This window comes from Silene latifolia, chromosome 1, assembly GCF_048544455.1.
Source record: "Silene latifolia isolate original U9 population chromosome 1, ASM4854445v1, whole genome shotgun sequence".
In the NCBI taxonomy this organism is placed as follows: domain Eukaryota; kingdom Viridiplantae; phylum Streptophyta; class Magnoliopsida; order Caryophyllales; family Caryophyllaceae; genus Silene; species Silene latifolia.
The window spans coordinates 11,474,930-11,490,274 of NC_133526.1; the positions used below are offsets into that span (position 1 = coordinate 11,474,930).

A 15,345-nucleotide genomic window follows, 5' to 3' on the forward strand; every position below is an offset into this window, starting at 1 on the left:
TTACTTGGATTGGCAGCTATAAAAGCAAGAGGAGAGCAACGTTCAAGGGGCATCCATTCTATCTTCAGCAAAAGAAACACATCGTCTCCCAAAATTCTTGTCCACACTTGGCGATAATTCTCTAGCAAAAATAATCATTGTATTTCCTTACTTGCGTATTCAACCTCGATTATAGTGCAAAGTTGGTGGGATTCCGACTCCCCCCGCGGTTGTTCCCACACCGGGTTTTCCGCGTCACCAAAAATCCTCCGTGTCATTCCTTTATTTCGTCTTTCATTCTTATGTTGTCGTTGTTGCATTCAAATCATAATCGGCCATAGATTAATCACTATCACTCACAAATTAAATCGATAACTTGGTAAATTTTTACCAAAACAATCTCTCTTAAAAAGTGCGACATGACTTGCGTCCCTTCCACGCCACTATTTCACTTAATGGCGCTAATTTGTGATCTTATTTCACAATTTATTTATAAATACAATTTGATGGGCTCGTTTTACATTTTACAATGTAAAAGTCCTTCACTTCTCCCTCCTTGTGTTGACTCTCTTGGTACAATTCTACGACAAAAAATCGACATGCATAATCAACCCAATTGATTATCGTAAGCAACATAGGCGTAAGACCAATACTCGAGTATTACCTCTTAAGCATGTTAGCAAGGTATAATAATTAACATCTTTATACATCTTATCTTAATAAATACAAAAACATTTCATGCATCCACATTGATCCACGTCACCTTATGCAGTTTTCTTTTTCCTTTTTGTTTTTTCCTATAAAATAAATCGTGGGCCCCATTTGCCATTTAGTTGAATTAAATTCTTTTTTGTTACAAATTTATCGTGTTTATAATCTGATAAGTTATACGCACCCAAAAAAAATCTGATAAGTTAATATGTTTATATAATGATTCTTATTTTTTTAATTTTACAATTTTACAACTTAAAGAATATTAAGTAAATAATATAATATGAAATATCAATACAATGTTAAATTGAACAAATTAAAATTGATAGAATAAGGGCTTAAAAATTTATAGCTATAAAAATTTACGGAGTAGTTACATCAATCTTAAATAATTTTTTAAGCATACAATTACCAGATTTACATATTTTCTAATTCTAAAAATAAAAAATTACCATTTGATTCTCATGAAGTATAATTATTACCAAAAAAAATAACATGATATTTTTTTTATGAATAATGAAAAATAATAAAAAATCTCAAAAAATTACTTTAAACGCTAGAAGGAAAAAGAATGAATTTCATCAGTACCGCTAAAAAAAATAAAACTAAAAGAAATAGAGTATAAAATATTCATATATTTTGGTTAACATTTTTTAAATGTTAATCATTATATCAATGTTCTTAAAAATATACCCGTGCAATTTTGCACGGTTTGAAAACTAGTGATTTACTTAAAAGTCATGCATTTGCACATGATCTACACTAATAACATACACAAATTCTTGTTTGTGACGGCACATATCCGTCACTCTTGAGTGACGGATACCATTTTACCTCACAAAGTACCCACTTTTTCTCTCTCTGCAATACTATTCATGTGGTCCCCTTTCTCCACTAACCTATTTTGTTACCATTTTAACTCACAAAATATTCGCCACAAATGATAACCCGTCACAAAGGAGACCAATTGAATAACATATTAATCGCAATTACTAACTACAGAGTACTAATTTTGGTACTAATTATATTATATTGCTAACTACTAATTACTCGTAGATTATAAATTATCTAAGTTTGTGAAATTGTACTCCATATGTTTGAATTTGAGTTTATAATACTGCTTATTTTGTAATTTTAATCACTTTCTGATGTTTTAAAATAACCATATTTTAAATGTTGGATAATGTTTCAAATTGTTCATTTAAATAATACTCCGTATTTTTTTTGGGCTATATCCTTATCGGATTAAATTTAGGGTAATGTGTCACAGACTCACATCTCGTATCCGTATTTGTGTTCACGTGTCAATTGTTTTTTTATTTTTGGTATTAATCGAAACCATTTATTTAAGAGATAAGAGTTTACATTTCAGGCCCGCCAACTTTGATCGTGTGTCAATTGGTACTATCTGGATTATCGTCAATATCCTCTCTTCAACTTCTCCCTAGTATAATAGTTGACCGTTTTGATGGCGAGATAGAGATAAACAGAAAAAATCGGAATCATTCATCAATTGAATCTGTGTTGCGATAATACTGGAGTGAGTAATGAAGATATACCACATCCCTTGCTTGCAAGACAACTACTCCTACTTGTAGGTTTTCCTATTTATTTATCTATCTTCACACTTTTCCTTCACTTTTAATCTTACTCATCAATTATAATCATTTTTTTATGCAGGATTATTGATGAGACAACCAAGGAAGCCGCGGCGGTTGACCCGGTGGAGCCTGAGAAGGTTCTACAACTCGCTAACCAACACGGCGTTCATCTTAGCTTTGTTCTTACCACTCACAAACACTGGTATCTCCTTTTTCTTTTTTCTTCTTTTGACTTTTAATTATTTTCGTTTTTGTGAGTAATTGTTCGGTTTTAATTAGGCTTTAGATACGTTTTAATCGAATTCAAGTACACTTGAAATGAAATGTCGTTAGCATTTTAATTTCGCAGTATGATTTTTACTCATTATAGTACTATTTGTAAAAGATAAAAGATTTGAGTTTGTTTAGAAGATATTAATAAATGTTTGTTTAAAAAAGTGAGTTTATTAGGAACATCAAAAATTGCATCAATTTGTTTGTGATATTGATGCTGTAAAATTGCGAGTAACTTGTGGATTACAAACGCAATTGAGTATTGATAAACGTGTGTAAAATTCTTTGGATTGAAACTACTCCCTCTGTCCCGGTCATTTGTTGTCCTTTTCCATATTTGGGTGTCTCAGTCAATTGTTGTCCTTTTTATTTTAAAAATGAACTTGATGAGCAATTTAATCATTCACACTCAATTTGTTTTACTTGTCATTTAGTAATTGACCCATTCCTCTTTCCTTGGTCTGTGTGCCAAAACCAAAAGACAACAATTGACCGGGACGGAGGGAGTACTTCGTAATTTTTTTTATTTTTTTGAGTTGATAGTCTAAGCAGTGGAAAACTGTGGTGAATTGTTGTTTGCTAAGTGCTATGATAGGTATCGAGGATTATTACACGTAGTAGTCAAAGTTCATGTACTATGAATTTTGATTATTTTGAAATGAGGCTTTGTGATTGTCAATAATGGTTAATGAAGATATTGGACAGGGTGTTGAACCCTCTGATTATTGTTGGCTAAATTCATATTGGAACTGCTTGCTTAGATGAGATTGAGGATTGCACACAATTATTATAAGTTTTCTCGGGTTTCTATTGTTTGAATGTCCGAAAATATGTTTGAAAGAAGTATGGACCTTGTGATTCTTTCCCTAGATGACTGCCTTGATTAGCTATAACTTAACTTTATATCGAACTAAGGAAAGTAGTTCACTGTTGTCACTTGAGATTTTCCTGCCACATCAGCCTAAACTACCATGAATCCGTTCGGCTCGAGCTTATGGTTGTTTATAAATCTGTTTTGTTAGGATTGAGAAAAAGTAGTTGTGAGATGATGAGATCTCATCTGTGTTACTCCGACTCTCCGACACGGTGTCGTGTCTGACACGTCGGACACGGCTATTTTGAGCGAATTTTCCTATTTTGTGGTCTAAATTGAAGTGTCGAAGTGTCGTGTCGTGTCGGACACTAACACGTGTCTCACACGCGACACGGCAGTTAAGTGAAGTGTCAGAGTAACATAGGATCTCATATCTCTGGTATAGTGTATGTCTGCATGGTGAGTCTAGCACATGAAGTAAGATCATCAGCGTATTGTGGACATCATAATTGCCGTCTACCTCTATGCCTCTATAACCTCTCACTGTAGCACATTTAAGTCGTTACTCTGGATGATGTTAACTGTTGACTGTTGAGTCTTGATGACGTCTTTTCTTTTAATTGTTCTTGTAACGCTAGCTATTTACATTGTTCTGAAATAAGGTGTACATGACTACATGATAATTTTACTTGGTATTACTCACTCTAGGAGTCTAGGGGAACTAATGTGTTTTGCTATATTGCATCGACCGACTTATGGCTTTCATCTTTTTCTTACATGTCAAAATTAATTATAGACAATATGGTCTCACTCAAAATTCAAAACGAGCTATCTTATGGTTTGTGAGATAAACGCTCTACAAACCAAGAAAACATAATAAACGAAAGGAACTTTGTCATTCTGATCCACTATGGCGTTTCTGAGCAGACATAAATAGCTGCAATTAGGGGCAAAATTAGGATTTAAATTTGGTGTAATGACACTTTTGTGATTTTTAAACAAGAAGCATCAAACATTTTGTACAATAAAAAAGGCGGAGCAGTTTGAACTTTGAACTTTAGGCTGTAACATACCCAATAGCTCAATCATAATTATTTGTACACAATATAACTCGAATATGTTACACAAATAGCTCCCCAATGTTGATCAACCCTCGCTTTCTTGTCGCTACCCAAAATTTGAGGTGTCAAATTTTAATCTCTCTCACAAAAGATTAGGAATTTGCAATAGTTTTGGCTTATGGGTGCTCATGTAACCATTTGTTAGATTCTTTGAAGATGTGGCATAAGCAATTTTGATATTGATGACTTGATGGTGGGTAGTCCCCTATGTGATCTCATATGTGACTACAGGTCGAACCAATTTTTTTTTTTCTTAGTAGGGGTGATCCGATGGACATGGAGCCAAATTTTCAAATTTTTTGATTCCTGATAATGTCTTTCCTTATGGCATCAAAATGCCGCTGTGTCGGGATATCTTATTTGTCGCCCTAGGAGATAGATATCTTCAAAATATTTTTAGAGTTCAATCTTTTTTTTCCCTCTTCATTCAAACCATTCCCCCTACGCGGCTTCTGGTGTTTAAAGTAATTTGTGTATCTGCTGCAGTGATACTATCACTATTGTTCTGTACCATTATCGAAGAAGATCCGAGTAAAGTATGTACTTCCTAGGAAATAAGAAAAACCGACCGATCATTTGGTATTTTGGTCGAAATTACTTGTCTCCTCGATACTCAATCAAATCCTCGTTGTTAATGCCGGAATGCACATTTCTATAGTCTCATATTTAGTAAATTCCCAAACTCTTTGTTCGGTATCTAGGAACTCGGATCATCAAAATAAGCAAAAATACTATTTCTACGGAAAATACCATTTATGGGTATTTCAATCAAGATATCGTCGGAGAGGGACAATAATTCTTTTTCTCGTTCTTGACTCAAGTTGAAATTGAAATGGCATGATGAATCTATTTTTTTCGTTTCTCTGCCAATAAATCCGAGTTTATTTGCTGGATATATTTGATTACAATGACCCATTCCATTAAAAGTTCAGAATAATTCAAACTCCGTGACATAATGGCCTATGGCGCTTCTAGGCAGACATATATAGCTGCAATTAGGGGCAAAGCTAGGATTTAATTCTGGGGTAACGAAGCTTCTGTAACTTTTAAACAAGAAGCATCAAACAACATTTTGTACAATGAAAAGGCAGAGCAGTTTGAACTTTGAACTTTAGGCTGGAACATACCCAATAGCTCAATATGCACCCTCACTTTAGGCTGGAACTTTAGGCTGGAACATACCCAATAACTTTGAACTTTTAATTCTCGTTCTTGACTCAATATAACTCTAATATGCACACAAGTAGCACCCCAATGTCGAATCATCCCTCACTTTCTTGTCGAAGCCCAAAATTTGGGGTGTCAATTTTTACCTCTCTCTAATACGAATTTGCCATGGTTTTGGCTTATGCATGCTCATGTAACAATTTATTAGATTCTTTGAAGATGTGGCATAAGCAATTTTGATGTTGATGACTTGATGGTGGGTAGTCCCTATGTGATCACAAAAGTTAAACTGACGAGCCTGATTAGGATTAGGCAGGGTGATTTCAGAATCTTAGTGCCCTTCAACTGCAGTGGAAAAGTGTGGGGTGTTTAAGTTGATGAATTTTGATTTCCTACCCTACATGAAAACTGACAAGGTTTTATAAAGAATTCGGGCATACTTTGTCAAAACATGTGTTTGTAATTGGTGGATATATAATGGTTCAAGTAGCAACACGATATCATTATCGTTTTTATATAATATTGGATAGGGTGTTTTTTTTCCATGCAAGTTACATAAGTTCTGTCATAATGTCAGTCTTGGGTGCCTAGATGTTCTTGGATGTAAGTGCTTTTGTAGAGTCTCATGGTGTTGACAAGGAATCAATTACCTCCTAGCTGAAGCTGAAATTTGCACCCTAAGAATTTAGAGATACTAACACATAACAAGTGAAATTGCCTTACATGATCTCTCACCGCCAGAAAACTTGCTCCTTTTTGCATCTATAAGACTAGGGAGGACTATTAAGTTTCTGTTACTTCTCAGTAATAATATTACCAAGACTGGTAGTTGTGACAACATATAGATCAAACTAACTCTCTAATTTGTTTTTGTTTTTTTTTGTATCTGTTAGTTTTACATGTGATTCTGTGAAGTTTCAGCATCATGATCAATGCTCAGTGCTAATCTCCTCTTCTCAAACCCATTTTTTTAGGGACCATGCTGGTGGAAATGAGAAGATAAAAGAATTGGTTCCTGGAATAAAGGTTTATGGAGGTTCAGTTGATGATGTGAAAGGATGCACTAATAAAGTCGATAATGGTGATAAGATTTCCTTGGGAGCTGAAACAAACATCCTTTGTCTGCATACACCTTGGTAAGCGGATTCAGGACTACTCCATCTATCCCTTTAATATTGTTTTCATTTGACTTTGGTGATCAAGCAATGTTGACTTTCACCGTTATTTTGTCACAGTTTATTGTACATCTTTTAAAAAGGGATCAATTGTCAAGCACACTCTTACAAGTACCTAACGTCGTGAAACCCTCACTAAGTCACTATATCACCTTTTTCTTAAGTTACTTCTTTTTATAGTAACTTTTACGTTTTAACGCTCCCTCAAAGGCTCAAACCATCACTTTTCCGTAAATAAAAAAATTTAGGCGCAGAACTTGTTTCGTCCTCATTTATGAATTTATTTATTTTATTCATGCAGATTTTTGGCACAACCGGTTTTGTTTCACCTCTCAGTATTCTGGGTTAACTATCTTAATTTTTGACAGTTTCTTTTTGATTACTTTCTAGACGTCTTTGGAAACTATGTTATAATGCGTAGTAGTTCATAAGAAAAAAATGTACTTTAGAAGGCAGTATTAATCAAATTATACGGGAAAACAACAATAATCACGTGTTTCCGTTTGTCATTACTGGAAAATTAATTTTTTTGTGCCTAAAAGATGCAGTTCTCGACGCAATTTCCATCTTGGGTCATTCGAAAACAACCTCTTTGTGTTGCTAACACAAGGGTAAGGCTGCGTACATCCGACCCCCCCTTACCCCGCAATTTGCGAGAGTCATTGAAGCACTGGGGTAATGTTGTTGTTGTTGTTGAAAGTGAGTTTATCATTGACTTTGGTAAATGAAAGGTGGTGTTTGATAATTGATTATTGATTATTGTAAAAATGATAATATGAATATAATTGTTTCCAAGAAAATTTACATTTTGGTGCCCCGAGGTTTGGCGTAATTCCACTTTGGTGGCCTCAGGTTTCACTTATTCCACTTTCGTATGGTGACCTGAGGTTTGGCATATATTCCACTTTGGTTATCTATAGTGTTTTTTCACCAATTTTTCATCTATTTAACACATATTTTAAACCACAATTAGTTTTCACGTAGCTTTACTGAATATTCATCTCTTTGCAACCTTGAATTAATCATCGTTTCCATTGTCGTTTTAGCCATACCCTTGGTCATATAAGTTACTATGTGACTGGAAAAGAAGAGGAGACCCCTGCTGTTTTCACCGGAGATACTCTGGTAAGCCTCTAGTTTGTTTGGCACTGTTGTGTAGAATGGACTAATCTCAAATGTTTCCATTTTTTGCATTTTTTTTTTCTTTTGAAGTATAATTGGTTTTTGTTCTATCACTTGTCTTAGCACGTGTCCCTCAAATTTAGTCAACAAGGGATTCAAAGTAGATAATCAGAAGCCACTTCCATTGCCTAAACTACTATGACAAGGGTCGTTTGGTTTTGTTTCTCGTTACTCGTACTGTATCATTTTTCACCTTTTTCCAGGAACCGATTGTAATCAATCAATCAATCAATCAATACTATATATTAAATCCGGAAACCAAGGGACTTCAATGTAATTAAAGAAAGTTATACAAATTAATTATACTATATAGTTTTAAATCACTAGCCCCATGTGATGGACCCGATTAAGGGATCACAATGCAAATATTATATAATTTGGATTAAAATTAAATTATATAGAAGCTTGGTAATTTTCCTAAACATTTGTAAGAGACTAAAACATGGTCAATTTCCTTAAAATAAAATAAAATAATTAATTAAGATGGTCAATTTTAAGGAGACTAAAAAGAAAGAAGATGCTTGGTAATTTTCCTAAATATTTATGGAAGACTAGAAGATGGTCAATTTCCTTAAAATAATATAATTAATTAGTATAAACATACGCACTTATGGTATTAATTATTATCATAATAAAATTATATATTAAATTTAAAATCTATGCAATTTTATTAAATTTTATAGTTTATTAGAAGTATAGAGATGTAATATATAATATTACATAAGTATAATGTAATATAACATACAAAATATAATATATAAGTAGGTTATAAATAATTCAAGTTAGATTCCATAATATATAATATTGCACAATTCTTTCGATTTGATTTAATGTATATATGTAATATATTTATATAAATATATATGCTCTTCAAATTACATGCCTAAGTAGTAAAAGTAATTTCGTCAGTAAAGAAAAGAATTGTAGTACCATTGGATATAGTTATATGATAATAGTCACTCATTTGAATAGTAAAAGTAACAATATTATCAGCGAGATTAGTGAAAGTGGTAGAAACAACAACGGGAGTAGTGAAATAATCAATATTAATGCGGCAATAGTGAAAGTAACAATAATTACGGCGGGAGTAGTGAAATTATCAATATTAATGCGGCAGTAGTGACAGTAACAATAATTACGGCGGAAGTAGTGAAATTAACAATAATTACGGGGAAGTAGTGAAATGTTATTATTATTGTTTCATTATTAATAAGAGTAAAATATTAGTAGCGGGAGTAGTGAATTTGTCTCAAAATTTATTTCATCGTAATTTTAGGATATGTCATAGCAAAATATATTAATGATAAATTTATGGGTATGCAACTTTAAGTAATTTTATTTAATGAAAAAAAAAATTAATGGCAAGTACAGATAGCCCGGGCGAAGCCGGGCACCAATACTAGTCTTAGTTTTATTTTTGCAACCTATTTTACTAGCCTTTGGGATAGGAAGCCCGAAAACCACAAACAAGTAGTCATACAATGCCTGCCTTACTTCCTCGTTTGTTTGTTGGCATCTCCAAGCCCATATTCCTTGATTTTAGTTTCTTGCCGTAGAAGTTGATGGTCTTACTTATGATTTTGTTTTTCTGTCCAGTTTATTGCTGGATGCGGTAGGTTTTTTGAGGGTACAGCAGAACAGATGTACCAGTCACTTTGTGTTACGTTGGGATCTTTGCCTAAGCCTACTCAAGTTTATTGTGGTCATGAGGTAAGTTATGTGAAGAATGTGTATTCTCAAAGGAGAATTATTTATTATGTGGTTTAAATTCCCGGCAAATTTGAGTTCTTCTGAAAGTGGACATAAGAGCAATTACTCCTGCTACTTAGCGGCTTTCCCAAGGTGCTGTGACTATTTCATCAGATGGTGGTTCCTCTGTACAAAACAATGTTTTAGACAAATGAATTTAGACTAAAAATTATAGCCTAATGGAGTAATAAAGTACCTTGTAATACATGGGAATCCTTATAGTGCGCTCCACCTCTTGTTCGTTTCAGTACACAGTGAAGAATCTCCAGTTTGCTTTGACAGTTGAACCCGAAAATACTAAGATAGTGGAAAAATTGACATGGTCTCAAAATCAGGAAAAAGCTAGTCTTCCCACGGTTCCTTCAACCATTGAAGAAGAGCTGGAAACTAACCCATTTATGCGAGTTGAAATATCCGAGCTTCAGGTAATTTGTCACTTTCTTTTAGTTACTGTGATCTAAGTTATATGGTTTATATAAGATTATTACAGTTTGATGCATATGAATTGATGCTGTCACTATTCTGATTTTACCTTTTCTTTATTTTTGGTGAATTGTTTGGAATGTTCCAAGCGTCTTGTCATAAGTGTTAGATTTCTCTAACATGCCTTAATACTCCCCTTTGATTTGAAATGGTAACGAGTGTGGGGTTACTGTTACCAAGAATATTGTGATGTAGCACTTCTGTAGTTTCAACTTTCAAGTGAGAAGAATCTAAGACCCATATAACCATATGTAATGTACGGATGTTTCTAAGGAAGAATAGTTAGACACTTAGACCAAAGAGTTTTGGCTTTCTAATTTGCCATGGCTTTAGAAAGGGGTCTCTATGGCTTTATGTGAACTGATGTCTACCGTGTCCTAGTTTTTTGTTAAAGAATTATTGACTTTTGCTTGGGGTAGTAATGTTTTCTCATGTTCAACAAACCCATCCTTTGTGCATCGTGAAATCCTATATTGGTCTGTGGAGAGTGAAATTTGGACCTCCCAGAACAGGAAGTTGAGAGAAAGACAACAGATGGAAGGCGTGCTCTCTGGAGATTGTGGTGTGAATGTGTGATCAATCTTGAAAAATTAGATCATCCCCTCAAAGGCCACGCGTATTGCATTCAATGTTTGAAGGAATGCTATCTGTAATTTGTGTTGATTTTGGGTCATATATCTAAATTTACGGGTTCATGACACTAAGAATGTGGGTCGGTATGCTGGCCAGGTCTGTTTTTGACAATTCAACTATCTTAGATGCAACTTGCCGCATGTTCCGGACACAATTCAACTATCTTTTAAGTTAGACTTTCATGTTTTCGGTCTGATGAAGTGTCGAAACTTTATATCCGGTTGCGCTACCGAATACACAACTGATTACCAAGGTCAAATGTCAAAGTAATATAGGTAGATGCGCATTTACTTTTTATTTATTTGTCCCTTGAGGATCTTACCTATTGTGGGCCTAGAGCTAGAGGTGGCGATCTGACTCGAAAAACATCCCAACACGAAGTTAACGACTTAGGGTTAAGATGCTGCAACTTGTAACTATTTAAGTAATTGGGTCTTCACGGACACGACACGAAATTTATTTCGATCGGGTTAGGGTTTTGAGGTTTTTTCTTACAAGAACTCGGCACGAATAACTTATTAATTTAAATGCGTCGTAATTGGACATAATTTGGGTGGATTGTCACATTAACCTACCTATGCTCTTAAAAAATACTTGCTCCTTTGCATTGAATTCTTTATGTTTGTTTTTTGAGCACTATTCATAAGTGAGAAGAGTCCTCAATAGTTAATACAACTTCTAATAAGTATAACATAAAAGATAGTCATGTGAGATCTTTGATTAAATTGTCTTACCGAGTGCATTATGAATATCGAACTTTTGTAATTTTTAGTAGTATGGTACTAAAGATATGAACAAAAGAAAACGAGCATTGATATACGTGCATAAAGCAAACATAAAGAATTCAATGGAACGAATGAAGTAAGGCATATCATAATCGCTACTGTGTTAATAATTTATACCGGTTAGTTGTGTTAGTTGTTTTAATTGGTTATACGGGTCAAGAGGATTGAAAATGCTTCAACCTCTTAAACGGGTTAAACAAGTCGGTTTGGGTTATAGAAAAGTTAAATGGGTTGGGATACAATGGAGGATTAGGGTTGAGATAGTGGACATTTTTATGTCATTGGTCCTGGTTCAGGTTTAGGGGATAATGATCAATTTAAAGTCCAACACGGACACAAACCCGATACGACCGGATCTATTTGTGAGGTTTGGTTGTGGTTAAGTGGTTATTCATTCGCAAGGTGGCCTCTGAAAATTGAATGGGTTAAATCTCAATTCTCATGGAGAACAATTGTGCAATTTGTGCCTTCATGTATTATCCTGTTTTCTATTTGATGCCTCGATTCTAATGTGAAATTCACTATACACATTGCAGCAAAAGGTCGGCTGCAGCTCCCCCATAGAAGCGCTTCGAGAAATCAGGAAACTGAAAGATAACTGGAGAGGTTGACTAAGGATTCCTCTACATGTGCGTTCTGGTTTGTAACTATGCAGAGTATAAAGATGCAGTTTCGTTGTATACAAGCTTTTAGCGCTCCAGGTTTCTTATATACTTCGTAAAAGTCTGTATGAATAAATGCACCGAAAGTAGTGACCATCTACACTGAGAAGGTTTCATAAAAGAATATTGTCAAAACTATGGAGTTAAGAAGAAAAAGTCTGCTAAACAGATGACGACTGTTGATCCGTGATGCGACTGTTTGGAGTAGGGTAATTTAAGGTTCACAACTTCTGGTTTAAGACAGATATATTCATCTTAAACCACGAAACAGGTCAAATAGATAGATTAGACAAGAAGTTGAAAGCGTAGGGAATGACAAACCAATGTCCCATACATGAGACATGAAAGTTGATTTGCTTACCCTTGAAGAATAGTATCATTTCTCATACATCAGATAATCCATAGAAGTATACAACCCACACAAATGTGACAATTTCACCCTAAAATAGGCATGCTGAGACCCTAAGAGATTGTTGTTATAGAGTCCTTCCCCCCTCCCACTTGCCCTACAAACTGCAAGATTTTTTATGTGACAATTTCACCCTAACCAGTATAAATCTTGGACTGGTCTGATTCCACTGACTCAGCGCGTCACACCGGGCTGCCTTTGGACTTCTCCCTCGAGCTATAGGAGTTCCAAGCCTTGCCGTATACGAACACCTTCAAGTCTCAGGCTTGATGCATCCTCGTGTTTAGCCCAAGTCGAACCTTGGGCTCTGATACCACTTGTTATGCGGGTTCTAGAAGTTGGGGTTGCAAGGTGAGTTCAAGGTATGAGTCAAGATGATGGTCCTTGGTTTGAGGGGATGATTGTTAGGGTGTAAATTCATGTCTCACATCAGTAGTGTAAAGGTGAAAGATAATCTTTATAAGTGTTTACAAAATATAATAGTACATGGTCTTTTGGGAAGGAACTCAAGAGTAAATCTGTGAAGGCTTGGCCCAAAGCGGACAATATCGTACAACTATGGACAGTGGACACCGATGCAGCACACGGCCAACAAGAGGTATTCACGCTTCCGTACAACATGAAGAAAACACAAATTCTGTTAAGTTTAAGACGGATAGATCCGTTTTAACGGATATGGTCATACGGATAAAAAACACAAATTCTCATTTGTGACGGACAATATCCGTCACAAGCTTGTGACGGGTCAAACAAATCCTACTTGGTTAGATAAAGGCAAGTTATTTGTGATTTCCTAGACACTATTACTTTTGTCTTATTTACCCAAGTGGGTAATACTTGACCCGTCATAAGCTTGTGACGGATATATCCATCACAAGGAAAACTCGTTGGATAAAAAAAAAAAAAAAAGGAAAGAAAAGTAGTTTTAAAACTAATTTGACCGATCAACGTGCATGAAAGTAGAAATACACAGACAGCAGTCAAACAAGAGAGATTCTAAGCAGGAGCTGCAAAAGCAGCAAGAGTAGTGATGTAGGCTTTCTACAGTAAGAAGAGAGTACTTCGTAGTAGTATATAAGAGTGCACCAGAAATCTAGGCCGAAAGCTTTGTTTGTTCACCTTAAAATATGGAACAAAATAGTCTCAACTCTTAACGTAATACAGGACTCCTATATTGAATATTATTGGGACCACTGTTATTTTTATACATTAAGCTAAACATTATAGGACCACTGATTTTCTGTTATTCGCCACTCTTCTAAACCGATCTAACGAACCCGACTTGAGGGCATTCGATGGAAGTGTTAAATGGGTGAATTTGATCAGGTTTAGACCTAATTAATTTGAATCGGGTCAGTTTTGAACATCAAGTTTACTTACTTTGGATTGGGTTATTTCTGTTCGGTTAGTTTTCAGATATGCAGTGTTGGAATAATGGCTCAAAAATTCTTTTGTCTTACTTTGGAAAAAACTAGTTAAGATTTTTTTTCTTGTCCCACATTGGAAAAATGAAACAAGTTTGATGGGTTTATAATATTTCTCTCTACCTTCTTGTTTGAACTTGTGATTAGACCTTTTGTGGAGGTTAATAAGTTTGGGCTGGGCCACACACGCGCGCACCTCGCCACGCTGGGCCTTGGGCTCTGGGCCCCTCCTTTTAATTTTATGGAACATTATTTTTCAGTTTTCAAAGGCTCAATTCCGCTCAATTCTCAGGACTGATTGGTACAGTCTACGGAATTGACTACTACGGTCTATATAAACGGCCTTTCATTCTCAGTTTGGAGCACACAATCAGAACTCTTCTCTACTTCTTTACTACTCTATCTTAAAAAATTCCTGTGAGGTTTATATTGGCAACGTTCTTGGCTGCTCTCCTGCCTCTTTGCCTACCCCAAAGTTGCAGCGGTTGTGTTAATCCTGGGGTCAAGTGCTACTGAGGCCGTGTGTAGTACGGGGCTTTTTTGACTTTAGGACAGTGGCTTCTCGTCACATCACAACCTTCCGGTTTCTCCAGATAAGATCTTTCTTCTATATTTACAGTATGTGTATAACAATCTAAAGTCAACTTTAAAAAAAAAAAAAAAAAAAAAAAAAAAAAAAAAAAAAAAAAAAAAAATCTCGGCACTACAATATGACGGGAGGAATTCCTATTTCTGTTGCGTCGTTCGCTGCTCCTTCACCTATCATTCCTGACATGTCTAAATTCGAGCTTTTCAACGGAAAAAATTATAGGATGTGGTCTGATAGAATCGAATTCTTCTTTGGTCAAATTAAAGTAGACTATACACTTACTGGTACTGTTCCTCCTGAAAATTCCGGGAGGGATTATGTAGAAGACAACAAAACATGTAGAGGAATGCTTTTGCATTACATGAGTCCTGCTTTATATACGATTTATGGTAAGTATAAAACAGCAAAAGATATCTGGGAAGCTTTACAAACTAAGTATGGATCGGATGATTTTGGAACTAAAAAATATGTTTGTAGCCGTTGGTTGAGTTTTAAAATGGCTGATAATTCACCTGTTCTGGATAAGTTCATGAGTACGAAAACTTGTGCGCGGAAATCACTGCTGAAGGTATGAATAGTGAAATTTTT

General features: G+C 35.0%; 1 protein-coding gene across 1 annotated transcript; it reads left to right on the plus strand.

Annotated features, from left to right (window-relative positions):
• Positions 1 to 2,020: 2,020 nt before the first annotated feature.
• Positions 2,021 to 12,523, plus strand: LOC141598677 (hydroxyacylglutathione hydrolase cytoplasmic). The gene is made up of 7 exons (XM_074418403.1): positions 2,021 to 2,284; positions 2,371 to 2,493; positions 6,641 to 6,802; positions 7,888 to 7,966; positions 9,620 to 9,733; positions 10,021 to 10,197; positions 12,210 to 12,523. Exons 1-7 carry the CDS (start codon positions 2,238 to 2,240, stop codon positions 12,282 to 12,284), a joined length of 777 nt encoding a protein of 258 aa, XP_074274504.1. The 5' UTR covers positions 2,021 to 2,237; the 3' UTR covers positions 12,285 to 12,523.
• Positions 12,524 to 15,345: the final 2,822 nt, after the last annotated feature.